Here is a 27,297-nt window from a genome sequence, read left to right as displayed (position 1 = left end):
CCTATATGCACATGCACATTGAATTTTCACGGTTCCCTATGGTGCATTAGGTGGGTTCTCTTTGGTTTCCACTCTTTTACATTAATTGGATAGTTTATTTTCTTTACTGTAATTTCCTTGATATTTACAATACAATTATGTATTGAAATCTATGATAAATATTCACTATACGATTATTGAAATTTGCGATAAATAATCCTTTTATCACGGAAACCGAAGAAAATGCACCACAGGGGAGGAGCAGTGAAAATTCAATGTGCCACCATACAGATTTTGTGCTATTTGGGTTTGAAAATTCTCACAAATTGTCGAATAAAATTCAAACCTTATAGCACATATCTTGACAACAAAATAAGCTAACTAGCTGATACTTTGGTAGCTCAAAATCGGTAATGGTTTTACTTCGCTCACCAAAGCATAAGTTTTTAGGTCTTGTTTCAAAGTTATAAGCATAAAAAATATGCCCCCAAATTGACGTGTTGGATTATTTGAGCAACTTTGTGAAATAACAGCAATAGTTTGTTAGAATGCGCATCAGTGACGCATGGATGGCCTTTATACTGGAGCAACATTGGAGATGATGACCAAAAATTTTTCTTTTTAATTTGATCACGACACGGTGATTATAAAAAGTTCAAATGTTCAATAATGCACACATGGCGTTTCTCAAGGATTCTCAGATGAAGGGGACAATTTCTTAGAAAACCTTAATATCAAAACATTTCTAAAATGCCCCGGTTCCGAAATACGCGTAGAAATTTTTTTTTTGTCTTTTTTCCAATATATCTTATAAACGGATACATTTTTTTATTGACGTCAAACTACGACTTATATATTTTACAAGAAAGACTTCCTGACAATATGGAATTAATTATACTAAAATAAATATCCACACACCATTGTTTTCTTCAACGATTTGTGGTTTTTGTAACTGTCTTTTATTACTGAAAATATTTTTCATTTGAGGCTAATAAGTATATTGAAGGTGAAGCGGGCAACTGTTCAATATTACATTATATAACTTTATTAGAAAACACAAATTCCTTAGGACATCTTCGGACAAACACCTCTATTGAGAATTAACAAAACACTTTTCTTTAAAAATTTTATATAAGGTTAAAAATCAGTCCTAATTTTAACTACTTACTACATTAGTCGATAAAATTAATAAATGCCAGTTAAACTTTATTACCTAAATACAATCCTATAGGTGATCTACTTTAGTTACATTGTAAATACTCGAATTATCTACAAACACTAAAATTAGAGACAAACTAATTTTATTATTACACGTCTACATTTAAATTAAAATTATATAATGGATTATTTTAATAACCGGGGTATTAAACGATAAGCTATATCACCCTAATTATTACTGGAATATTTTACGTTAGAACAAAGCAAACAATATTACGCACGGTGCCTTATTTGTTCATTGTTAACAATAATAATAATATATTTTGCTAAGTCGCTAAGTAATAATGGGCCGGATAAAAATATAATTTTTAAATGTGTTTTCAACGCTCTTTCGAAATCCGTTCTTCGTTCGCGTAAAAGAATATGATCATTTTTATAAAATCTTCTCAAACGCTTAAAAATTAATAAAAGCGAATTTTGCAAAATGCACTTGATTCTTGAAGTCTTATACTTAGTACGTTCTCACAAGTTTTGTAAAGATGTAAGATCTAGAAAAATGTTACCATCATCCCAAAGTTTCCGGTATGTTCAATGGTAAATGTGGTAATTCACATAGGCCTTTTTCATATTTGTAATGGTTTTTATACACAAAAAATGTAAATGGATTAAACATACATGATACATTGTATAGAAAGAATTACACGTTAGAGTGTACATTTTCTTTTTGCGCTGTATTCTTACCGTTTACGTACTTTTACATTTTGAAATATATAAATATAACCTAATAAGTCCTGTGTTTGTACTATATTTGATATAAATATTCAAATAAACGTGAATTTAAATTACCTGATTTACTCAAACAAGCATATTAATCATGCGATCATCCAGTGTGGTGTTACCGCGCGTGTGCGTAGAGAACTGTGCTTAGTAGGCATGTTTAGATTAATTTATGACGTTATAATATAGCACAGTGTTTTGACTACCCAAAACCAATGTTATAAATAAATACTGGGTAAGTCAATAATATGGCTGTGTCAATTATATCTCTCGGTATATGTTCATTTAATATTGAAGAATTTGAGAACTATCAATAATAATCATATTGAACTTTGCCTAACCTTTACACACAGACATCCAGATTGTAGCTTACTATTTAAGACTTATTTTATTTATTGTTTTACTTATACTATATTTTGTTTTCAGTTTAATGTTCTCAATAAGTGGTGATTGCTCCCGAAATGGTTCAAAGATTCCACCTTAAAATGCACCTAGACGCGAGATCTAGGTTAAATTTCATTTAGGAAAGGCTTCATGTAAATGAAACCCTCGGTAAGATTTCTCAAAGAAAATCCGTGAAGAATGTTTTTCCTTCTCTATTTAATTATTTTATATCTAAAGTAAATTTTATGTAAGAAACTGCATCCCATTTGTCTTACAATTAGATAAGTACATAATTACTCCTCATTTTTAATTCAGATTAATTAGTTTTATCAGGCTTTCGAGAGTATTAAAAAGTATTTGGTCGCTCAATTTTAAATTTAAACATTGAAGGATAAAGATGTCACAAAAAAGGTCCTTGTCCTTTAAATCAGTAGGGAGGCTTTTTACAGAGATTACTGGAAATTAAGACAAGGTCATTTCATTTGACTTAATTTCAATTCAAGCCCCGTAGGTGACCTTATAGGGCTAAGCTATCCCCAAATTCAGGTTCAGCGACCTCAAAAGCATAGGTTAACTTAGCATACTTATAGGTTAACATTCGTGAAAGGCCTTTTCTTTACTTTGACCTTGAAATGATCTTGACTTGACCGAAAGACTAAGCTACCCTCGAATTCAGTCCCCCCCCCCCAAACAAAAATTATATACACTCTGGTTGAAATTCAATACAAGCCTTCTCTTTAGTTTGATCTTGAAATGACCTTGAATTGACTTGCACTAGGGTTACGCTATCTCCAGATTCAGATTCTGCGAGCCCAAAAACCTGTACATTCACTGGTCAAAATTCAAGTCTTTTCTTCAGTCTGACTTTGAAACGACCTTTACCTGACCTCCAGGTGACCTTAGATAGCTAAGCTATCCCCGAATTCAAGTTCAATGATCCCAAAAGCATTGCACCTACTGGCCAAAATTACCTCAATTTTTGAATCCATCAACTTGAAACTTCGTGGCCTACAGCCAAAATCACATACTTCCCCCTTCTTTATCTCTGAAACTATTCATAGGATCACTTTGGGCCCATGACAACTTTTGATCAGAAAGTCAAAAATAACATACTGCAATTTCAGCAAAATCGACTGGGACCCATTTTCCATTGATTTTGTGCGAGGTTCTTTACATTTTGGGCGAATTATACAAAAAGTGTAAAATTACATGCTTAATGTAACTACTTACATATGATGCAAGTTTACATTACCTACTATGCGTCAAAATAACCAATGATATAGTAATTTTACATAAAATTTTTATGGGTGAGTTTATGAGTGACTTAGCAACGACTCATCAATAGCGGGTTTCGGAAACTTATACATAAATTGAGGGGTATTTTCCGAAAGTTTCATGACGTTTATTTAATTTTTAGAAAATTGGTAACAATTTTAAGAAAAACATAGATTTTTGCCATTACTTTATTGCACTTTCTTCGCAGAGATACTGAAGAGAAACAAAAAATTTTTGTTGAAGTAAATTGTTAATAATATTTGCTCGTGAACTTTGTTTTATAATATATTAGTAGTTGATTTATAAAAAAAATGGGGTTTATGAAAAATTACTATTGGTGAAACTCTGCTATTATACTGGACTATACGAACTTGACATAACCAAATCGAAAGTAAAATTCTCTTAGCTAGTAAACGCGTAATCGCAAAGCATAGTATTTTCCATGGATACAGTTACATTCACATATTTCATTTGACATTTGAATGTCACTTCGATCAAATTAAAAGTCATGGACGTAGACACGGTCCACGGTCAAATTCAGTACATTACAAAATGATTCGGGCCTTAGTATTGAAAAATTTCAAGTTAAGAAAATTCCAGTCGGGATACGCGAAAGAAAAACTAAACAGCAGGTTTGACCACCTAGTTCCCAAAAAATATCTACCGCTCTGGCAGCATCCAGCAGGTAACGATTGCAATTTGAGTATTTAAATATGCACTACTAAAATCCGTTTTAAATTTGCCAATCTTTGACCCAATATATTTATTTATTGCTATTAATATACAAGATATTAAGACATTTAACAAAATACATAAATTGCAAATATTCTAATAAATTGGCCCAGAAATAGAAAATGTAGGCTCGTTTTAACTTTAGTTTCATTCTACAATTTTGGCATATGGCAGCGCAGATTATAATACCAACGATTAAGATAATTAGATGGATTGTTACTTTCAAGACTGATATTCTAAAAGTTGGTAGTCTTAAATTTGATAAATCCATTAGTTTTATACACTAATTTCTTTGTTGAACCAGGTCTTATAAGCTCGTGACAAAGAACTGCTAAATGTAACCTGTTTTGATAATACATTTAGGTCCGCAAACTGTGTTCTTCTGGGCGCCCTTATTTAAATGGGGTCTGGTAATTGCTGGACTAGCGGACCTGAAGAGGGATCCCAGCACGATAAGCATCCAGCAAACGCTTGCGCTGACCTTTACCGGAGTGATATGGTCCCGTTACTCTTTGGTTATCATACCCAAGAATTACCTCCTCTTTAGTGTAAATTTGTTTATATGCCTCATTCAGTTTTTCCAATTGTACAGGATTTTTATGTGCTATTTTGTAATAAATGATTGATGAAACCACATAATGTAATTACTGTAAATTTTGCATCTACTTCGTAGATGTGGTGCAGGTATCTACGAGTTGCCATAGAAAAATACTAGCAGCAAACGGACTGTGCCATCATATAAATAATTTTGAATTATACATATTTGTTTAGAAAAAGACATTAATAATATATAACAATAGAGTTTAAACACACAAGTGTTGAAAATGACGGTCTTGGTTTAGACATAGCTCTACACGTCGTTCAAATGTGGTGTTAACAGCAGAATATCAATGTTGATATTTTGAAAAACTTGTAGGATTCGGTTTTTTATGCCTCCTTAGGTAGTGGGGGGAGTTTGGTATACCACATTTTCTGACGAATATTCAGCGGTACATTTTCTAATAAATTTTCCATGGTATTTTGTAAAAAGTGAAGATATAGTTGCCCTGTTAAATGTTCTTCGGAAAAATAAGGCCCAATAACGTAAAGTCCAATAATCCCGCCCCAAACATTGAGTGACCACACGAATTATTTCATAGAATACCTAATAAATATTTACTAGTAACTGACAAGTTGACACAATGTGACAGTTTTTTCCAAATCCATCTCGTGCGATCAAAAATAATAAAAATTAAGTTTTTCAGAAATGTTGCTGTCTTAAAAATTAACAATATTAGGTATAGTACATGCTTAATAAAAGTTGAAGTGGACCGATATGTGAATAAAATAAAACAATAAAATACAGGGTGTTCCATTTGACAAACTATTAGACTAACATTTGACTATAACTCTGTCCAATATGTTTGCTCCAAGTGTTAGCAGTTGAAAGTTAATACAACTGCGTCGGGGTCATGTTTTTTCAAAAATTTGAAGAATTTTCTACATAACTTGGCAACCCCGAACTAAAATGTTAAACTGTTTATATTGCTATAGAATTTTCTCAGAAATCTATATATTTAAAAATATACAGTGTTCCATTTAAAGAATGTAATATTTGGCGTGTCCCGTGTTCACTAATCACCCTGTATGTTTCAAATTAATTTTGTAGTTTAGGTTTCTTGATTCTGTACAACTTTTATATAAACTTTTTTTCTGTATTATGAGTAACAAAGGAGTTAAGTATTATACTTTCTCACACTAACGGCCCACCGTGTATGCTTATACAGGGCTGGAAAATCCACATGGTCCATCTGCCTTTACATGAGAGCGACAAAGTAAAGTAAAGAAATCCGTGCGATAGACAAGGATGGCTATAGTGAAAACGTTTCATAATCTGAATAGTCACCGCCCGTTTCGGGTTAGAAGTGGGAGTGACTATTCAGATTATGAAACGTCTTCAATGTAACCATCCTTGTCTATCGCACGGATTTCTATGACTTACTTTATCGCTCTCACGTAACGGCCGATGTACCATGGGGACTTTCCGAACCTGTATATTTCCTCCAATTTACCATTAATTAATTTTTTATAAAAATTTTTATGCAAAAACACATTTTTTTTAGATTTTTACTTATAAAACCTAAACTAACAAAACAATCTGAATGCTATAAAGAGACAATTTGTAGAGAATCGAAATACGAATAAAACGAGAGGTCGATAGATCCGATCGGATAATTAGAAACGAAGACCCGTAAAAATCGGAAAATTTATTTTTTTTAATTATGTGAAATTTCGTATCCGGGGATTTTTTAGGATAAGAAATTCGAATTTATCAACGATTTCGTTGTATCTTCTAGAGGGCGCCACAAGCGACCATTAGGACGCATTTAAACTGCCTAAATTTTCTTGTGCCACCGTGTATCTTACTTTGGGCTGGAAAGATCTTTCCAACAATTTTTCTGCTTAAAAAAGTATACCTTGCTAATACCTTTAAACCAACAGTTTTCAACAAAAGGCATTTAAAATAAATGCATAAAAAAATTTGTATAAAAGTTACAATACAATTTTAAAAGCTTAAACATGACACGCCCTTATCTGGCAATCGTTGCAAAAATTCGAATAATAAATATGATAAATTATTATTTTCTAAACCAGTCACTGACGGACCTTGAAAGAAGATTAAACTTTCCAGCTTAAAAAACTCGAGATATCAATGACAAAAAACTTTCAACCTCTGTATTTACAATATTGAAAAAAATGTAACATACTTAAAGAGCATGAAGACACTATCTTCCTAGTTTTTCAGTTTTGGAATGATTTGCTGACGAAAGAGACTTTGAACTTTATCAAGGAAATTCAAAAAATTACAGGGTATGTACTATATTTCCAAAATGGGACATCCTTTTATGGCCGAAAATATAAAAATATGTAGAACTTGATAAATTTTAAATATATTGTGCTTATTAGTGATAACTGCATTCTAAAAATTTAATCTAAATAAACCTTATAAAAATTGCGAGTCGATATACGAAATCGTTGTTAAATATTTTTGATAACAAAATAATAAATTAATAAAACGAATCTCCGGCGCATTAAATGGTCGTCTGGTTTCAATTCCTGGGTTGACTGAATCCTGAATGGACGCAGATGCAGATCTTTTGTTAAAATCCGTTGCATTGTGTTTCTTGAATGTTTAATTGCAGTGACCGACGGACGGCGCACTGAAGTTACGGGAATTTCCGTTACACACACCGTAGCAATATTTTCGGCTAAACGGCTAGTACGACGCCGGCCTGTTTTTCTATTGCTGCAATCAAACTTGTTTGTTCAAATTTGGCAACTAACCTTTCCACTGTTGTTTCATTCGAGGCGTTGATTCTACGGAATATTCAACGTAATTTGCGCACAGTGTCAGCTACACACTCTCCGTGCTTGCAATCAATTTTCACAATCTTCACTCGCTCATCTGTCGTATAGCGCTCCATTTTGTCTAATCGCAACGTGTTTACTATATGTGACCCTGTACAATACTGCCAACTCTTCAGAATGAAAATTGTGCACTATTCAAATCCTGCGTTACTTTTGCGACACCCTTTACATGCACAGAATAGTTTTCCCCTTAAATAATTAGTATTACAACTAGGTACATAGATTTTTCACGAATACATAACTATCTTAACATTTTGAAAATACTTGAACTATACCAGTGCCTTTAAGGTTATGTTGTTTATTGCATAACTATTATTTAAATATAAATTCACAATGTAACGGAATTATACAATTAGCATTGAACTGCAAATTACATATTACCTCGTTCATTCTCTAGAAGATTCTATTTTATTTGTCTACGCACCTTAAAAAAAGGTGTGTGTTATTTTCTCCTATTTCTATGACTCATGTCTCCAAGCCCAATCACAATTCAGAATAAACGGGTTAGTTTCATTGTTATAAAAATATAATATATGGATGTATCTACTACTATAATTAATTAATATTAACAAAAATAACTGATGTAGAATGCATATAAAATGTGGTATAACAACATGCAAATTGTTTTAACTAATGATATTGTGGAAACAACAACTTTACGGATTCTTTAATCGTTTCTCGAGCAACATTGAATTATGTACACCCACAATATTTTGAAGGTTATAATCTCACCGACATGCCAGTTGGTTTTCACATATACAGGCTGTTTATAGTACACGAGATAGTACATGTACAAACTTTAATGTACAAACTTTAATGGGTGAACTGATTTAAAAAAAAAAGTTAGTATGAACATGGGTCCGCAGCGACTTCGTTCTTGAGATACAGGACGTAGAAAAAAAAATTGTTTGGTATCTTGATTATATTTTTGTTCGATACATGGCAAGTTGGCGAAATTCGGGAAACTGGGAGTATTGATGATGAGAAACTCAAATACTATATACTTAGTTTTTTGTTTAATGTTAAAGCGCCACATACAGTGTTGTACCTGGATTAAATAACCGTAACTTTGTGTCGCACTGTACCTATGTCATTTTTGACAAAAAATTAAATTCTCCATTAAATTTAATTTTACGTACAAAAGGTACTCTTAGTATTTGTCGCTGAAAGCAGCTTTTTGTAAAAAAACGGTTTAAAGTTAAACCTGTGTTGGACTTTTGTAAGTTGAATCATTAAGAGTTTTTGAAAAACAAGGGAAAAAGAGTCATGTGCTATGATACACTTTACTACTACTATCACCAAACTACTACCACCAAACTAGTGAAAATTAGAAAAAAATAAAAATTCGCAAAAACAAAAATATAATCAAAATACCAAACAAAAATTTTTTTTGGACGCACTGTATCTCAAGAACTAAGCCGTTGCGAATTCATATGAACTTTTTATCTTAAAATTAGTCAAAGATTCACTTTTTAAAAGTTTGTACAAGTAATTAATAAACAAACTGTATATTTTTCGTTTATTTATGCAAAACTGTCAATTTAAAAATATGTTCACAAGCAGTATAAATGCATACAAGCAGTTGCATTCGTATGATACATGCTAAATACAATGTAACAGATACTTAAGTAGTTATGTATCTGAAGATATTAATTTGTGAGAGAAATTTTATCAATTTTTTTATAAACTTCAAATGAGTCAGTGGTAAAACCCAAAATATTGGTGTTTTGAAATGAGTTATGGGTCTATTGTTTTCAAAATAGAGGCTCTGAAAGTATTTTTTTTTCGCGAATTTCGATAATTAAAATATACTGAAATTTGTTAAGCTTATATTTTAAGAGTTTTAATAAGCCATAAATAGACTGGTAATGGAAGTTTTATACAAATTGCCCTTTTTCCTGAATCCAAAACGGTTTAGCGAATTATAACAAGTTGACATGTTTTATGTGGAGAAATTTTAACCTCAAACAAGTTGTAACCTAAAATATTTCAATTACGCAACTGCCTATCTAGGTATATCACTTATTTAAAAGCTTATCAAGCCTAAATTCAATTTTGGAAACACTGTCAAAATTTATTAAAAAGATATACCTTGGATCACAATAACAAACAATCACAGTTTTTAAATATTTTTGAATATAATATTAAGTTTTATTTGAACAAAATTTACATGATTTGTTATAATAGGGTGATCTCGAAGGTGTTCAGTTTAATCAACTGAATAATGGTAAGTTTTCCACACATAAACACTCAGTACACAAATTTATATAATTTATGTTCCAAGCTGTGTTTCAAGTCACTCCTAAAATTTTCTTCCATCAATTTGTATTCTGTCAAAAAAACAATTACGAAAATATGAATTTGTAGTAAAAATCCATGGGCATATCCTCAAATATATCTAATTTTAATAAAAAGTGTACTTATGCCATGTTATACTTTTATTTTCATTTTTTTCTCCTACCATACACTTACTTAGTCCAAGGAGAAAGAACAATCTACCTCTTGCAAGGGTTGCAAGCTAAAACCAGAGAAATAAGATCTATTTCTAACTCACCACCAGAACAGGGTGGAGCAGTTGATTTAAGTACTGCTTTAAAGAAGGCCTTAGTAGAATCGATGACAGAGTGAGAAACAGTACTATTTCCCATTCAATGGCAGAACGTAGCTAGACCAAGCAAATTAAATTTTTACTCGAAAAAAGTCCTATCCGCTAGATTATTGTAAAATTGTCTAAAGGAACATAATACAAGACATCTCTCGTCTCGTGAGTCAAAAACTTTTATTAGCTAACTTTTCTATTTAAACAAATAAGTAAGGAAAACAGTTTTTTCACTTTGCAGGGAAAACCATCAATTTTTAGCGAAAAGTGACTCGTAGACAGCTTATAGGGAGTAAAATTATCTACAAAATGAGACTGGTTAAATTAAAATCGGTTAATAAACAAAAACGTTATTGCAAAAAGACAAGAAAAGTGCCCATTTTTTAATTTGTTTATAACTATCCCATTTATTGTTAAAATTTTATAAAACCTATGACAAGTTGAGAGTTTTCTCATACTTTAAAAGTGTGCCAAAAGTGGGCGCTGTAGGTGCAATAGTTTTCACACAATTCTATTTGTTTATAGCGGAGGCTCCAAAAGTTATGAATTTTAAGCCTCTGTACAGGCGTTAATTTTCAACCAAACATGATTCTGAAAGCGTCATTGTAATCTTAAAGACGCAATTAAGCGACCTATTAAAAAATATCACGGTTTTTTTGACATTAACATTCTCAAATTGTGCATTAAAAAACCGTGCGTTTTTCGCTTATAAACAATTTGAATAACATTGTTGCTATTTATGCTATCTCACCGAAAATAGATGCAATGGATAGCTGGCAAAAAAATACAGTTTTAAAATAAAAAAAGTACCCTCTACGACCAACAGGAGCCAAGATAAGATTTTTTTTTAAATCGTAGCGCAATCGTTTATAAATATTAAAACTTGAATATTTCGCAAAATAAAGTTTACGACGTAAACTATGATTTCCCGTGAATTGCATTGAAAAATGTGGAAAATTAACGACTCACGAGCCCTTTAAAGAGAAGGTACTCGCTAAGTAAACTGTCCGGCGGCCGGCGGCGTGGTGGTGGGGGAAGCTCGTCCAAGCGGTCGCGCGGGCGAGAAAAGTTAAATCCAAAGTTCAAATAAGTGCGCGCTGTAAATTTTGCAATATCTCGGCTTCTATTCATCGTAGAAACTTATTTTTTTTAAACTGGGGTAGCTCGTCGAAAATATAACAATTGGCATATTTACGAATTCGTAGAATAGCCCTGAACCCTAGAAAAAATGTATCTTTTATACTTAATTTTATTTAATTTACAAAAATGTAACAAAAATTGTTGTTAAACGAAATATTAATTAAAATTTCAATTTCGGAATTATTTTACTATTATTAAATAAATAAATGAAGCTATCGTTCATTTAAAAAGTTATTTCTTTTACATATTAAGGCAAAGTAAACTTGTTTTTTCAATATTTTGTTAGCTATTTAATTACGATTTAAATGTAAAATTAAAGTAAAAATTCATAAATTATTTTCAAATTATTATTTCTCATAAAAATAGAAAAAATTTTAAATTTTAAATTGTATTATATTGCATTATTTATATCTATTATTGAAAATGGTTGTGATTAATATTTTTTGAATTAATTTTGATTATGTTTATAAAATTAGTAATAAATATAATAAAAAAACTTTATATATTAAAATTTCAGGAAGTTAAAATTGTAATTTTATCGACCGCGTTATTTTTAATATTTTTTAATTTTGAGAATTTTGCAATAAATTCAAATGCTTTTTATTCTTTTTTAAATCTTTTAACAATAAATAATAATTTGAAAATAATTTGTGAATTTTTACTTTAATTTTACATTTAAATCGTAATTAAATAGCTAACAAAATATTGAAAAAACAAGTTTACTTTGCCTTAATATGTAAAAGAAATAACTTTTTAAATGAACGATAGCTTCATTTATTTATTTAATAATAGTAAAATAATTCCGAAATTGAAATTTTAATTAATATTTCGTTTAACAATAATTTTTGTGACATTTTTGTAAATTAAAAAAAATTAATTATAAAAGATGCATTTTTTCTGGGGTTCAGGGCTATTCTACGAATTCGTAAATATGCCCATTGTTATTTTTTCGTCGAGCTACCCCAGTTTAAAAAAAAAAAAAGTTTCTACGATGAATAGAAGCCGAGATATTGCAAAATTTACAGCGCGCACTTCCCCCACCACCACGCCGCCGGCCGCCGGACAGTTTACTTAGCGAGTACCTTCTCTTTAAAGGGCTCGTGAGTCGTTAATTTTCCACATTTTTCAATGCAATTCACGGGAAATCGTAGTTTACGTCGTAAACTTTATTTTGCGAAAAATTCAAGTCTTAATATTTATAAACAATTGCGCTACGATTTTTTAAAAAAAGATTCTTATCTTGGCTCCTGTTGGTCGTAGAGGGCACTTTTTTTATTTTAAAACTGTATTTTTTTTCCAGCTATCCATTGCATCTATTTTCGGTGAGATAGCATAAATAGCAACAATGTTATTCAAATTGTTTATAAGCGAAAAACGCACGGTTTTTTAATGCACAATTTGAGAATGTTAATGTCAAAAAAACGGTGATATTTTTTAATAGGTCGCTTAATTGCGTCTTTAAGATTACAATGACGCTTTCAGAATCATGTTTGATTGAAAATTAACGTCTGTACAGAGGCTTAAAGTTCATAACTTTTGGAGCCTCCGCTATAAACAAATAGAATTGTGCGAAAACTATTGCACCTACAGCGCCCACTTTTGGCACACTTTTAAAGTATGACAAAACCCTCAACTTGTCATAGGTTTTATAAAATTTTAACAATAAATGCGATAGTTATAAACAAATGAAAAAATGGGCACTTTTCTTGTTTTTTTGCAATAACTTTTTTGTTTATTAACCGATTTTAATTTAACCAGTCTCATTTTGTAGATAATTTTACTCCCTATAAGCTGTCTGAGAGTCACTTTTCGCTAAAATTGATGGTTTTCCCTGCAAAGTGAAAAAACTGTTTTCCTCACTTATTTGTTTAAATAGAAAAGTTAGCTAATAAAAGTTTTTGACTCACGAGACGAGAGATGTCTTATATTATGTTCCTTTAGAGAATTTTACAATAATCTAGCGGATAGGACTTTTTTCGAGTTTCTCTTTTATTTTCGCTAATTTTCCTGGTGTAAGCATACATTCTGAAGATATTAGAACGACGTTTCTACGAATTATGAAAGGGGGGACAAGTTATCCAAACATTGTAATGTAATATTTATGTAATCATTTACTTTAACAGTACAATATAGGTGAATACCCAGTGATCAAAATTATGCATGTGTTCGTAGATGAAAAAACGATTTTTGTTATTAAGAGAAATACCTCTGTACCTCTTGTTACATGGTTTTGTAGGACTTTTTGTGAAAATTAGATTTTCTAAAAGTACAATTTTGTATTGGATATTAGCCTTGATCCAGGAGATTTATTGGCAAACGCAAAAGCTTAACTTCATAAAAAATTCCTTATAGAGTATGTTTTTCCAATCAACTCGTACTTCATCGATGAGACAGGCGCACATTTTTTTATTTCAGTAATCAAAATAAATTTTCTTTCACATTTTAGTATTCCGATTAAAGGTACTTTTCAAAATATAGCTGACAGCTACAGAAAGCATATTGTATTGCTAAAAGAATTATGAACTTTAAAAGACTGGTTCTCATTCCTATGATAAACATCATATTTCCAGGGAAATTAATTTTTAATCGATATCAATTAAGAGATATGTCAAAACAATATATAACCCTGCGGATTTGTCTAGAAGTCGGATTGAAAGAATGATATAGATATTTTTTAATGTATCATTAATAATATAAATATACAGGGTTCCCCATATTAGACTACGCAGTTTAAAAGTCGAATAAAAACTTTCTGATCAAAGTAAATTAACTTTTTAATGGACTGACATGTAGCTAATTTTATGGGATTTATGACTGAAATAAATAATAATTCAATTTTTAAAGATCATATCTTCCAAATGCCCTCCTTCGACTTCAATGCAATTTTGAATTCTAAGTTTAAAATTTCGCATTACTCGACGAAGCAAATCAAACCAATATTACCAAATGATGCTACACCATTAGGATCACATTTTAACAAGTAGGCGCCTGTCTCTAAGCAACGACAAAAGNAGAAATCCGTGCGATAGACAAGGATGGCTATAGTGAAAACGTTTCATAATCTGAATAGTCACCGCCCGTTTCGGGTTAGAAGTGGGAGTGACTATTCAGATTATGAAACGTCTTCAATGTAACCATCCTTGGCTATCGCACGGATTTCTATGACTTACTTTATCGCTCTCACGTAACGGCCGATGTACCATGGGGACTTTCCGAACCTGTAGGTTTCCTCCAATTTACCATTAATTAATTTTTTATAAAAATTTTTATGCAAAAACACATTTTTTTTAGATTTTTACTTATAAAACCTAAACTAACAAAACAATCTGAATGCTATAAAGAGACAATTTGTAGAGAATCGAAATACGAATAAAACGAGAGGTCGATAGATCCGATCGGATAATTAGAAACGAAGACCCGTAAAAATCGGAAAATTTATTTTTTTTAATTATGTGAAATTTCGTATCCGGGGATTTTTTAGGATAAGAAATTCGAATTTATCAACGATTTCGTTGTATCTTCTAGAGGGCGCCACAAGCGACCATTAGGACGCATTTAAACTGCCTAAATTTTCTTGTGCCACCGTGTATCTTACTTTGGGCTGGAAAGATCTTTCCAACAATTTTTCTGCTTAAAAAAGTATACCTTGCTAATACCTTTAAACCAACAGTTTTCAACAAAAGGCATTTAAAATAAATGCATAAAAAAATTTGTATAAAAGTTACAATACAATTTTAAAAGCTTAAACATGACACGCCCTTATCTGGCAATCGTTGCAAAAATTCGAATAATAAATATGATAAATGATTATTTTCTAAACCAGTCACTGACGGACCTTGAAAGAAGATTAAACTTTCCAGCTTAAAAAACTCGAGATATCAATGACAAAAAACTTTCAACCTCTGTATTTACAATATTGAAAAAAATGTAACATACTTAAAGAGCATGAAGACACTATCTTCCTAGTTTTTCAGTTTTGGAATGATTTGCTGACGAAAGAGACTTTGAACTTTATCAAGGAAATTCAAAAAATTACAGGGTATGTACTATATTTCCAAAATGGGACATCCTTTTATGGCCGAAAATATAAAAATATGTAGAACTTGATAAATTTTAAATATATTGTGCTTATTAGTGATAACTGCATTCTAAAAATTTAATCTAAATAAACCTTATAAAAATTGCGAGTCGATATACGAAATCGTTGTTAAATATTTTTGATAACAAAATAATAAATTAATAAAACGAATCTCCGGCGCATTAAATGGTCGTCTGGTTTCAATTCCTGGGTTGACTGAATCCTGAATGGACGCAGATGCAGATCTTTTGTTAAAATCCGTTGCATTGTGTTTCTTGAATGTTTAATTGCAGTGACCGACGGACGGCGCACTGAAGTTACGGGAATTTCCGTTACACACACCGTAGCAATATTTTCGGCTAAACGGCTAGTACGACGCCGGCCTGTTTTTCTATTGCTGCAATCAAACTTGTTTGTTCAAATTTGGCAACTAACCTTTCCACTGTTGTTTCATTCGAGGCGTTGATTCTACGGAATATTCAACGTAATTTGCGCACAGTGTCAGCTACACACTCTCCGTGCTTGCAATCAATTTTCACAATCTTCACTCGCTCATCTGTCGTATAGCGCTCCATTTTGTCTAATCGCAACGTGTTTACTATATGTGACCCTGTACAATACTGCCAACTCTTCAGAATGAAAATTGTGCACTATTCAAATCCTGCGTTACTTTTGCGACACCCTTTACATGCACAGAATAGTTTTCCCCTTAAATAATTAGTATTACAACTAGGTACATAGATTTTTCACGAATACATAACTATCTTAACATTTTGAAAATACTTGAACTATACCAGTGCCTTTAAGGTTATGTTGTTTATTGCATAACTATTATTTAAATATAAATTCACAATGTAACGGAATTATACAATTAGCATTGAACTGCAAATTACATATTACCTCGTTCATTCTCTAGAAGATTCTATTTTATTTGTCTACGCACCTTAAAAAAAGGTGTGTGTTATTTTCTCCTATTTCTATGACTCATGTCTCCAAGCCCAATCACAATTCAGAATAAACGGGTTAGTTTCATTGTTATAAAAATATAATATATGGATGTATCTACTACTATAATTAATTAATATTAACAAAAATAACTGATGTAGAATGCATATAAAATGTGGTATAACAACATGCAAATTGTTTTAACTAATGATATTGTGGAAACAACAACTTTACGGATTCTTTAATCGTTTCTCGAGCAACATTGAATTATGTACACCCACAATATTTTGAAGGTTATAATCTCACCGACATGCCAGTTGGTTTTCACATATACAGGCTGTTTATAGTACACGAGATAGTACATGTACAAACTTTAATGTACAAACTTTAATGGGTGAACTGATTTAAAAAAAAAAGTTAGTATGAACATGGGTCCGCAGCGACTTCGTTCTTGAGATACAGGACGTAGAAAAAAAAATTGTTTGGTATCTTGATTATATTTTTGTTCGATACATGGCAAGTTGGCGAAATTCGGGAAACTGGGAGTATTGATGATGAGAAACTCAAATACTATATACTTAGTTTTTTGTTTAATGTTAAAGCGCCACATACAGTGTTGTACCTGGATTAAATAACCGTAACTTTGTGTCGCACTGTACCTATGTCATTTTTGACAAAAAATTAAATTCTCCATTAAATTTAATTTTACGTACAAAAGGTACTCTTAGTATTTGTCGCTGAAAGCAGCTTTTTGTAAAAAAACGGTTTAAAGTTAAACCTGTGTTGGACTTTTGTAAGTTGAATCATTAAGAGTTTTTGAAAAACAAGGGAAAAAGAGTCATGTGCTATGATACACTTTACTACTACTATCACCAAACTACTACCACCAAACTAGTGAAAATTAGAAAAAAATAAAAATTCGCAAAAACAAAAATATAATCAAAATACCAAACAAAAATTTTTTTTGGACGCACTGTATCTCAAGAACTAAGCCGTTGCGAATTCATATGAACTTTTTATCTTAAAATTAGTCAAAGATTCACTTTTTAAAAGTTTGTACAAGTAATTAATAAACAAACTGTATATTTTTCGTTTATTTATGCAAAACTGTCAATTTAAAAATATGTTCACAAGCAGTATAAATGCATACAAGCAGTTGCATTCGTATGATACATGCTAAATACAATGTAACAGATACTTAAGTAGTTATGTATCTGAAGATATTAATTTGTGAGAGAAATTTTATCAATTTTTTTATAAACTTCAAATGAGTCAGTGGTAAAACCCAAAATATTGGTGTTTTGAAATGAGTTATGGGTCTATTGTTTTCAAAATAGAGGCTCTGAAAGTATTTTTTTTTCGCGAATTTCGATAATTAAAATATACTGAAATTTGTTAAGCTTATATTTTAAGAGTTTTAATAAGCCATAAATAGACTGGTAATGGAAGTTTTATACAAATTGCCCTTTTTCCTGAATCCAAAACGGTTTAGCGAATTATAACAAGTTGACATGTTTTATGTGGAGAAATTTTAACCTCAAACAAGTTGTAACCTAAAATATTTCAATTACGCAACTGCCTATCTAGGTATATCACTTATTTAAAAGCTTATCAAGCCTAAATTCAATTTTGGAAACACTGTCAAAATTTATTAAAAAGATATACCTTGGATCACAATAACAAACAATCACAGTTTTTAAATATTTTTGAATATAATATTAAGTTTTATTTGAACAAAATTTACATGATTTGTTATAATAGGGTGATCTCGAAGGTGTTCAGTTTAATCAACTGAATAATGGTAAGTTTTCCACACATAAACACTCAGTACACAAATTTATATAATTTATGTTCCAAGCTGTGTTTCAAGTCACTCCTAAAATTTTCTTCCATCAATTTGTATTCTGTCAAAAAAACAATTACGAAAATATGAATTTGTAGTAAAAATCCATGGGCATATCCTCAAATATATCTAATTTTAATAAAAAGTGTACTTATGCCATGTTATACTTTTATTTTCATTTTTTTCTCCTACCATACACTTACTTAGTCCAAGGAGAAAGAACAATCTACCTCTTGCAAGGGTTGCAAGCTAAAACCAGAGAAATAAGATCTATTTCTAACTCACCACCAGAACAGGGTGGAGCAGTTGATTTAAGTACTGCTTTAAAGAAGGCCTTAGTAGAATCGATGACAGAGTGAGAAACAGTACTATTTCCCATTCAATGGCAGAACGTAGCTAGACCAAGCAAATTAAATTTTTACTCGAAAAAAGTCCTATCCGCTAGATTATTGTAAAATTGTCTAAAGGAACATAATACAAGACATCTCTCGTCTCGTGAGTCAAAAACTTTTATTAGCTAACTTTTCTATTTAAACAAATAAGTAAGGAAAACAGTTTTTTCACTTTGCAGGGAAAACCATCAATTTTTAGCGAAAAGTGACTCGTAGACAGCTTATAGGGAGTAAAATTATCTACAAAATGAGACTGGTTAAATTAAAATCGGTTAATAAACAAAAACGTTATTGCAAAAAGACAAGAAAAGTGCCCATTTTTTAATTTGTTTATAACTATCCCATTTATTGTTAAAATTTTATAAAACCTATGACAAGTTGAGAGTTTTCTCATACTTTAAAAGTGTGCCAAAAGTGGGCGCTGTAGGTGCAATAGTTTTCGCACAATTCTATTTGTTTATAGCGGAGGCTCCAAAAGTTATGAACTTTAAGCCTCTGTACAAACGTTAATTTTCAATCAAACATGATTCTGAAAGCGTCATTGTAATCTTAAAGACGCAATTAAGCTACCTATTACAAAAAAAACCTCCGTTTTTTTGACATTAACATTCTCAAATTGTGCATTAAAAAACCGTGCGTTTTTCGCTTATAAACAAATTGAATAACATTGTTGCTATTTATGCTATCTCACCGAAAATAGATGCAATGGATAGCTGGCAAAAAAATACAGTTTTAAAATAAAAAAAAGTACCCTCTACGACCAACAGGAGCCAAGATACAAATTTTTTTTTAAAAAATCGTAGCGCAATTGTTTATAAATATTAAAACTTGAATTTTTCGCAAAATAAAGTTTACGACGTAAACTACGATTTCTCGTGAATTGCATTGACAAATGTGGAAAATTAACGACTCACGAGCCCTTTAAAGAGAAGGTACTCGCTAAGTAAACTGTCCGGCGGCGTGGTGGTGGGGGAAGTACGCGCTGTAAATTTTGCAATATCTCGGCTTCTATTCATCGTAGAAACTTATTATTATTTTNTTGACTTATTATTTACTTTCGTTATAAATCCCATAAAATTAGCTACATATTAGTCCATTAAAAAGTTAATTTACTTTGATCAGAAAGTTTTTATTCGACTTTTAAACTGCATAGTCTAATATAGGGAACCCTGTATAAAACACCGCCATTATAAGTAAATAACTGAATCATTCTTTATACAGATGTTCCCACAAGATTTGTATATGATTTACCTAATTGAAAACCATCATGACTCACTTGAAGTAATATTTATTTTCAGAGTAGAAGGCCATGACATAATACGTAATTCGTAATTTACAATACTAAAGTAGGTGACTAAAAATTTCTGTAAGACATTGACTTCCAAATAATAAGCCATATGGCATAAAAGGAAAGAAAAAGATGTTGATATCTGAATTAATTAGGATTCGGATAACATTATATGTGTAATAAAGTATTTAAATTTCGTAATTAATTTGCCAAACTTAATATACTTATATTTTAAATGCTTTTAGAACAAATATATCTAAGGTAATTGTGGCTAGAAATTAGCCTTTAGGGGAAATATATAAGAAGCAGGTAACCACTTATTAAAAATTGTAGAGTGCAATAAGTTTCACTACAAACTATTTGGTTAGAAAAACGCTAAATATTGTTTTCACTTGATAATCTGTTTTTACCACTGGTATGCACATAAATTTTTTTTAATAATTACTGGGAAGGATTGGTACCTGATACCGCTATAATTTATAATACCTACATGTTCTATGATTTACCTCAAGGTGTAGCCAGAATTAATTGCATATTAAATTTTGAACAAAAAAAATTAGGGCATACCTATAACGTATCTATACATATATCCGACTTTCTCACTTACTAGGTACAACAAAATCGTGAAGAGATTGTCTGCAAGTAACTAACTGGGTTATAAATTGTCATGTTTTTACACGAAAGTAAAAACTAAGAAATAATTTCTACCTGTCATAAATATCAATTAATTTTAATTAGTGTTTGATGCTTCACAAATCCACGACAATTTTAATTAAATGTAAGTATGATTTTATAAATCGCAAAATTTACCGTAGGAAAATAATAGCAAAATGTGTCGAGAAACTAATAGACTGAATTTTATCTCTTACAATTAGTACCTAAATTGTCTCTACTTGAGCCTAACCAAATTACTTATAGTTGCATGAGATAGAAAAAGTACTTATGTGATCTAAACATCTACGTTTACGAAACAAGTGGCATTTTGTTTTAGGATTACTTAAAACGAGACTTAAAACTTGAAAAAATATATCTGGTCACTTTGTAAGTAGTAAGTACCTACCTATACATATACTTTGCCGTATTTTTTAACAGCAACGGCAATTAAAACTTTATATAAACATAATGAATAAAAAAATATTAAATATATATGTACCTGGGACATTCTATCATAAAAGAGCAATAAAAATATGGTAACTGTTAAATTAATGCAAAAGGTCTTAGCCATTTCCTTTTAACTACATTAAATGTTTTACCCTCCAAATTTAATATGCTTTTTTTTTCGTAAAATGCCATTTTAGTTCCAACAAAGGTGAAAAATTTTTTCTGAAAACTTTTAAAATCCGAGTTAACAACTTCTGAATTGCGGTACCTAGGTAGGTATATAGAAATGCAAAAACTTTTAGAAAAGTTTTCTCTAATTTAGTGGTATTAAACTAGTGGAAAGTTCCCATCATAATCTATTGTTTGCTTCCAGACAGGTACAATTTTTTAATAACTACATCAAAAATTGCAAAAACCTCAAATACGTTTTCTTTTGTTGAACAATAACAAAAACTATGATCCTTTCAAACTGACTCCACCTCGAAATGTTATAAACCTTTAATTGTTCGTAATTTTTTTTTCACATGGAAATTAAAGAAGACTGGTGTGCTTTACAAATATCGAGTTGCAAAGGAATAAAAAATACTGACGAGCACAAAAGTAAGACTGTTTATTTAGCATAAAATATAAAATATACCTATTTTTTAATATCGCACCTATGTAACTCAAGGTCATATGCATATGATATATATCATCTATAAAAAATATGTTGAATAAAAGCGAGTTATCTCTAGGTAGAAACACATTTTTGTTACTTCATATCATGATATTCATGCTTAATGCGTTATCACTTATTTAGCAAAATATTTGACACTTCAACGTACTTTCTTTCATGATGTAGGTGGCAAAAATCAGGCACGCCCAGTACTAAATCTACAAAAAAACTTACTCGAATGATTAGCTCGATTTCGGGAACATCACCGTTCTCTGCATGTCCATTTTCAGCTACTTGATCGGCCATATTTTAAAAATAATCACTGGAAAAAGGCACTGGGAAAACCGTTGATACACTCAACTACACCAACAGAACTTAACTGATCTGAAGGTAAATCGTGTGATGACATGACTCGGTGGGAAATGTCAGTTACGATTTACGCGCTGCCATTTTAAAGTATCTACCTGACACTAGATGTCTCTAAGGGTATGTAGGAAACATCAAAATTACAGTGGTTATATGTACTTATTGCGGAATGTAATGAAAATTACAGTTCATCTACACACCAATGTGTTAAAAGTGAGAGAGCGTTTTTGAGATAAAGGACGTTATTATAAAAAAACATGTTTAAACATTCGCTGAATACCTTTATGAAGATATTAAAACAAAATTTTATGTGCATAGCGCATAAATAAAAAAGGCATTCAAGGTGAAAAAATGAAGTCTCCTCTCAAACTAATGGCGTAAATAACAGATACGTTAGTTACATTTTCTTCAAAAATTGTAATTGGAAGATTTATTATTTCAGGAAAATGCATTATAATTTCCTCATTTTTTATTTTGTGCTCTGGTGAATGTCGTCTCTATGTATAATTGTGTTCAGTCATAACATAAAATCCAGGAATGACATCTGTAATATCTGTATCAGGATGTTTTGTAGGAAAACAGTTTTCATCAAGACGAACTCTCGTTTTTGCATCGTTACGAAAAATGATTCAAATAACATCAAAAGCGAAATTAAATAAAATAATAAATTATATTTCAAAAGTTCACATGGAAAGATATCGAAAAATACTGTAAAGGAAAACTTTTATGAAATATGTACTAGTTTATTTATACAAAACTTAGAGAGAAATCAAGAATCTAACCAAATTGGTTTAAAACTAACGTACTGCTTTTTTACTTTTGGAAAAAACAGATGCTACCAGATTTTTAAAATATTATTGAACAGTACCTAATAAATAATTAATAATAATCACTACCTACTTCCCTTGTTTATGTATTAAATATAGAAATAAGGTTACTTACTACACTTTTTATTAACACTTTTCTATATGCAACCAGTTACGCTCTCAGATGTCTGATGTTTGACATTGGCGTAGTAGAGGGGAATTTTGGGGGTTATTCCCCATGACAAATCATTCCTTTATGAGTTTTACTTTCAAAAGCAAGGATAATAGTACTGTAAATTGCCATATTCTGTGTAAGCCACTTATAATTAGTCTATACAGGCTGTTACAAATTCGCTTCTCACTACAGGGATCTCGGAAACGGTAAGAGACACGAAGTAGCCTAAATGGGAGTAAAGTTGCGTAATCAGAGGACCAACATTATGCCTCTAAAAAATCAAGGCTAACATGATTAGTTTTCGAAATATTTGAAAAAAAAAAAAAAATCGAAATTTTGGGAATTCGTTTTTGTTTTATAATAGCCTTGTTTGAAGTGATATTGAAAAAAGAAGAACACTTTCTCATGGCAACATTTTCTCCTCTATCGAATGGCATGATCAATTTTTATATGTAACGTTTCGTCTTTCCAGGACCATCATCAACTTTATTTTTTAAATGCGGACCTGGAAGTTTTATTACATTTTTAACAAACCTTCATGATCTTCAATACTGTACTGCCTTGGCCCGAACCAGATTTAGACGTTTTGTCTCGATAAATTCATCTTCAGTGTATTCGTTTCAAATTTCTCTAAATTTTTTATTTAGATTTCTATGTTTATTGAATTATCGTATACTGTAAGTGTCGTTATACCCTGTGAAATCCATCTAGTTATTTAACTATTAGCATCACACGTTACAATAAAACATTAGAATTTTGATGTCCATCACCTAGTCATACATAATTCGATAAGTTGTTGCGTCAAAATTAAAACATTACTACAATTTTAATTTCATTATGACAAATTAATTCTTAAAAATTCATATGAACAACTAAAAATCCAAATAAATATTATACTTTAAAAAATTACAGTAAATGTTCAAAAACGCTTCCGTTTTGGCAAATGTTGAAAATGAAAATAAGCATAAGATTGGAATTTATTATACCTGTAACAGTAGCTGTGAAAGAGCATGCCAGATGTATTTGTATGAATATCCTTAAATAAATTAGATCGAAATTTGTTTGAATTTTGACCACTTGAGAAACTTAGAAATTATTATGAGCACGGGATTAAAAATCTAATAATATTTTATTGTAACGTGAGGTGGTAATAGTTTAAATAATTAGGTGGAATTCACAAAGTCTAACGACACTTGGAGTGTACGATAATTCAAGAAACATAGAAATCTTTAAAAAAAATTAGATAAATTTGGAACCAATACATTGCAGATGAATCTTTACAGACAAAACGTCTAAATCTCGAGCTGAGGCAGTATAGTACTGGGGGTCAGGAAGGATTGCAAAAAATGTAATAAAATTTCCAGGGTCGTATTTAAAAAAATGAAGTTGTGATTGTCCTGGAGAGACAAAACGTTACATGTGTGTTCTTCTTTTTTCAATATTACCTCAAAGAAGGTTTAAATGAAACAAGAACGGATTTCCAAAAAAGGTTTAAATGAAACAAGAACGGATTTCCAAAATTTCGGTTTTTTTCTAATACTTCGAAAACTAATCATGTTAGCCTTGATTTTTTAGAGACATAATGTTGGTCGCCTGATTACACAACTTTACCCCCATTTAAGCTACCTCGTAGCTCTTACCGTTTCCGAGATTACTGTAGTGAGAAGCGAATTTGTAACAGCCTGTATAGTTCTATAATTATTTTATCTGTGGTTCAATATTTAATTATGAAAACTGCCGGGAAATATACTTTACAAATTCGACTTGTTTAAAAAAAATATTATTAAATGCATAACTGCAGTGTTTTCGATAACTTTAAGTTAAGTGAGAGCTGATGTTAAAATAATCTGTTTCACGAAAAAATACTGTACTTAATAAAAGTTATATAAGTATTTACATTTAAACCCGATCGCCAAACCTTTTTCTTTTTAGGAAATATGAGAGAACTAAAGCTTTGTTAGAAGAATGTAATTCAAACGAAGAAACGTTACTTTACATTTAACGCCTCTTCATTTGATTTAGATTCTTCTTACAAAGCTGTACGCCATAGATTAAATACTCAAAAACTGTACACTATATAATCTCGGAGCTCAGCTTTTATAGCGGATTGATGACGTAGACAAACTGTTTTAATAATCGGTTGATAGCGAAGTTTTGTAAATTTATGGTTTTGAGTGACAAAACACTCGAAACAAAATTAATAGCTTAACTGACCACTAAAACATGTTTCTCGGCCAATAACTTTCACTGTCAGTCATTATTTGTTGATGGGGCCAATATTTATAACTACCTACATCTAGAGCTATTCTGAGAATCGACTATCCGGTTTTTGTGATACTAGTGAAGCTTTTCTTACACAGAAAGCGTGAAATCTACTTTTTCAGAGACTTTATTGTCTCTTGGAAATATTTTTTGTGACCTTATATATAAATATAATTCTCCAATAGCCAAAAATGTATACGTAATTTTTAAAAGAAATAAAAAAAAATGTGAAGGGTTCATCTTCAAACTGTTATATCTTCGTATGGAGTCGGGATTGGCCTCTAGTTCTATTGAACTTTATTTAATTTAACCTAGGAACACCCTGTATATATATAATTACTTACAGTAATAGGCAGATGTTAATATTAAAACACCTCTTTCAAAAATTGTATTATATAATTACTGTGGATGATTTTCTGTAATGTTTATTTTTAATAATTGATAAATCATAAGACAAGCGACGTTTACTTAATTAGTTCTTTAGCAAGTTATAAAGAATGCTAGTTAGGTGCTTTAATTCATATGAAGAGCAGTAGGTTAAACAACGATTTTAAAGAATTCTGCTGGTGATCATCGCTGGCAGAAATTTCTGGTATTATTTTAACGATGTTTAAGAACTGACGCTTAGCTTAAACTAATGTTTTCTGCCGGCAGTGTCTTAAAAAATGTGTTCATGTTAGCTATAATTACTTCACCGATATTTCTCAAATTAAATCTCTAATTAACACCACCCTTGGAATTTATGGTAGGTCTTTCTGAAATCTTGTGTTTAACTTTTTACATTTCTTTATTGTTATATTACAATCAAGACAAACATGATTAAAATTTTGAATTAAAAAAATATTATATAGTAAATGACAATTATTCTGAAAGTGTTACAGCTATTATAAGATAGATGGAGCTTCTAGTATAATTCTAAACAAGTTGGATTAAATTTATAAAACAGTGTTTCAAAAACATTGCTTGTATTTCAGTTGAATACAAATAGTTTTAAATTTTATTAAACAATTTAAAAAAACTAAGATACAAAGTACTTATATATTGATTTGAGATACATATCTACCACTTTATAAAAAAAGTAGCCTATATAGTACAACTTTGATAATAGGATCATTTCCAAAGTGAAGTTCTGTATGAAAAGTTATACAGTGTATGTTTAAATTAAGGAACACGAATGTTATCAGATAATTTTGATATGAAATTATGATAATTGGCCATAAGGCCAAGTATACTTTGTTATAAAGATTAAAGAAAATATTTTTGTATGTAACTGACCCTCTGTTAACATAATATTTCAGCTCCACATATAACCCCAGTGGCGTGCTAAAACTAAACCCCTATTACATAAAATATTCTTAACATTTTTTAAGAATAGTTACAATTTTGCTGGAAGTTACCATTGATTGGGGTAGAAAGTACACAAATTAAAAAATATTTGCACTATCCTAGTTATGTAATTTTGGCATTTCATTTTTTTGAGAAACGGTCTAAACATGACCTGGCTATGAAAATTATAAATCACACTTAGCTGAAATTGTATGTGTGTGGTAGAAATGTTATATTCTTTAAGCCAGAACTATCAAATTGATTTTCCTGGGATAACCACATTTTGCACATGTTGAATTGTTTGGTGACGTTGATTCTTGATATTGATTTAATGATGCTAATCCAGCGAATATACTCGTATTTATCCCTAGTTCTATATTTTCGCTTGTTAGGGAGTAAGGCAAGATTTTTTTATTATAGGAAGTATTCAGGGATACTATTATGCACTGGATGCACTAATTATTTCATGATGGCATGATAGTGTTGTGCAAAACCATACTTATCGTATCAACTTCGACGTCACCTGTTACATGGGTGTTGAATAATAATAATGAAAACGTAATATTGACAGTTGGTAGAAGGAAGCACAAAAACAAGCGCTAGGTGGG

At 30.8% G+C, this 27,297-nt stretch overlaps 2 protein-coding genes across 2 annotated transcripts in view; one reads left to right on the top strand and one right to left on the bottom strand.

Annotated features, from left to right (window-relative positions):
- The window catches only part of LOC108907599 (chloride intracellular channel exc-4), a 69,333-nt gene extending 47,178 nt beyond the window's left edge, over positions 1 to 22,155 (bottom strand). The window contains exon 1 of the mRNA XM_018711342.2: positions 21,989 to 22,155. Coding sequence (XP_018566858.1) covers positions 21,989 to 22,060 — 72 coding nt within the window. The 5' untranslated portion in view covers positions 22,061 to 22,155. The remainder of the gene's footprint in view (positions 1 to 21,988) is intronic.
- Positions 4,078 to 4,931, top strand: LOC108907600 (mitochondrial pyruvate carrier 3-like). Its single transcript, XM_018711343.2, has 2 exons — positions 4,078 to 4,258; positions 4,669 to 4,931. Exons 1-2 carry the CDS (start codon positions 4,126 to 4,128, stop codon positions 4,929 to 4,931), a joined length of 396 nt encoding a protein of 131 aa, XP_018566859.1. The 5' UTR covers positions 4,078 to 4,125.
- Positions 22,156 to 27,297: the final 5,142 nt, after the last annotated feature.

Source organism: Anoplophora glabripennis, unplaced genomic scaffold (genome assembly GCF_000390285.2).
Source record: "Anoplophora glabripennis isolate ALB-LARVAE unplaced genomic scaffold, Agla_2.0 scaffold403, whole genome shotgun sequence".
NCBI classification, from domain to species: domain Eukaryota; kingdom Metazoa; phylum Arthropoda; class Insecta; order Coleoptera; family Cerambycidae; genus Anoplophora; species Anoplophora glabripennis.
The sequence above is the reverse complement of the archived record's forward strand: the minus strand, read 5'-3'. Positions and strand labels throughout refer to the sequence as shown.

Bases quoted from the DNA above. Each gene is read 5' to 3' on its own strand.
- LOC108907600 (XM_018711343.2), top strand. From the start codon at position 4,126: ATGATTCGGGCCTTAGTATTGAAAAATTTCAAGTTAAGAAAATTCCAG. The intron at 4,259-4,668 runs GTAACGATTGCA...TAATACATTTAG, and splicing joins GCTCTGGCAGCATCCAGCAG to GTCCGCAAACTGTGTTCTTC.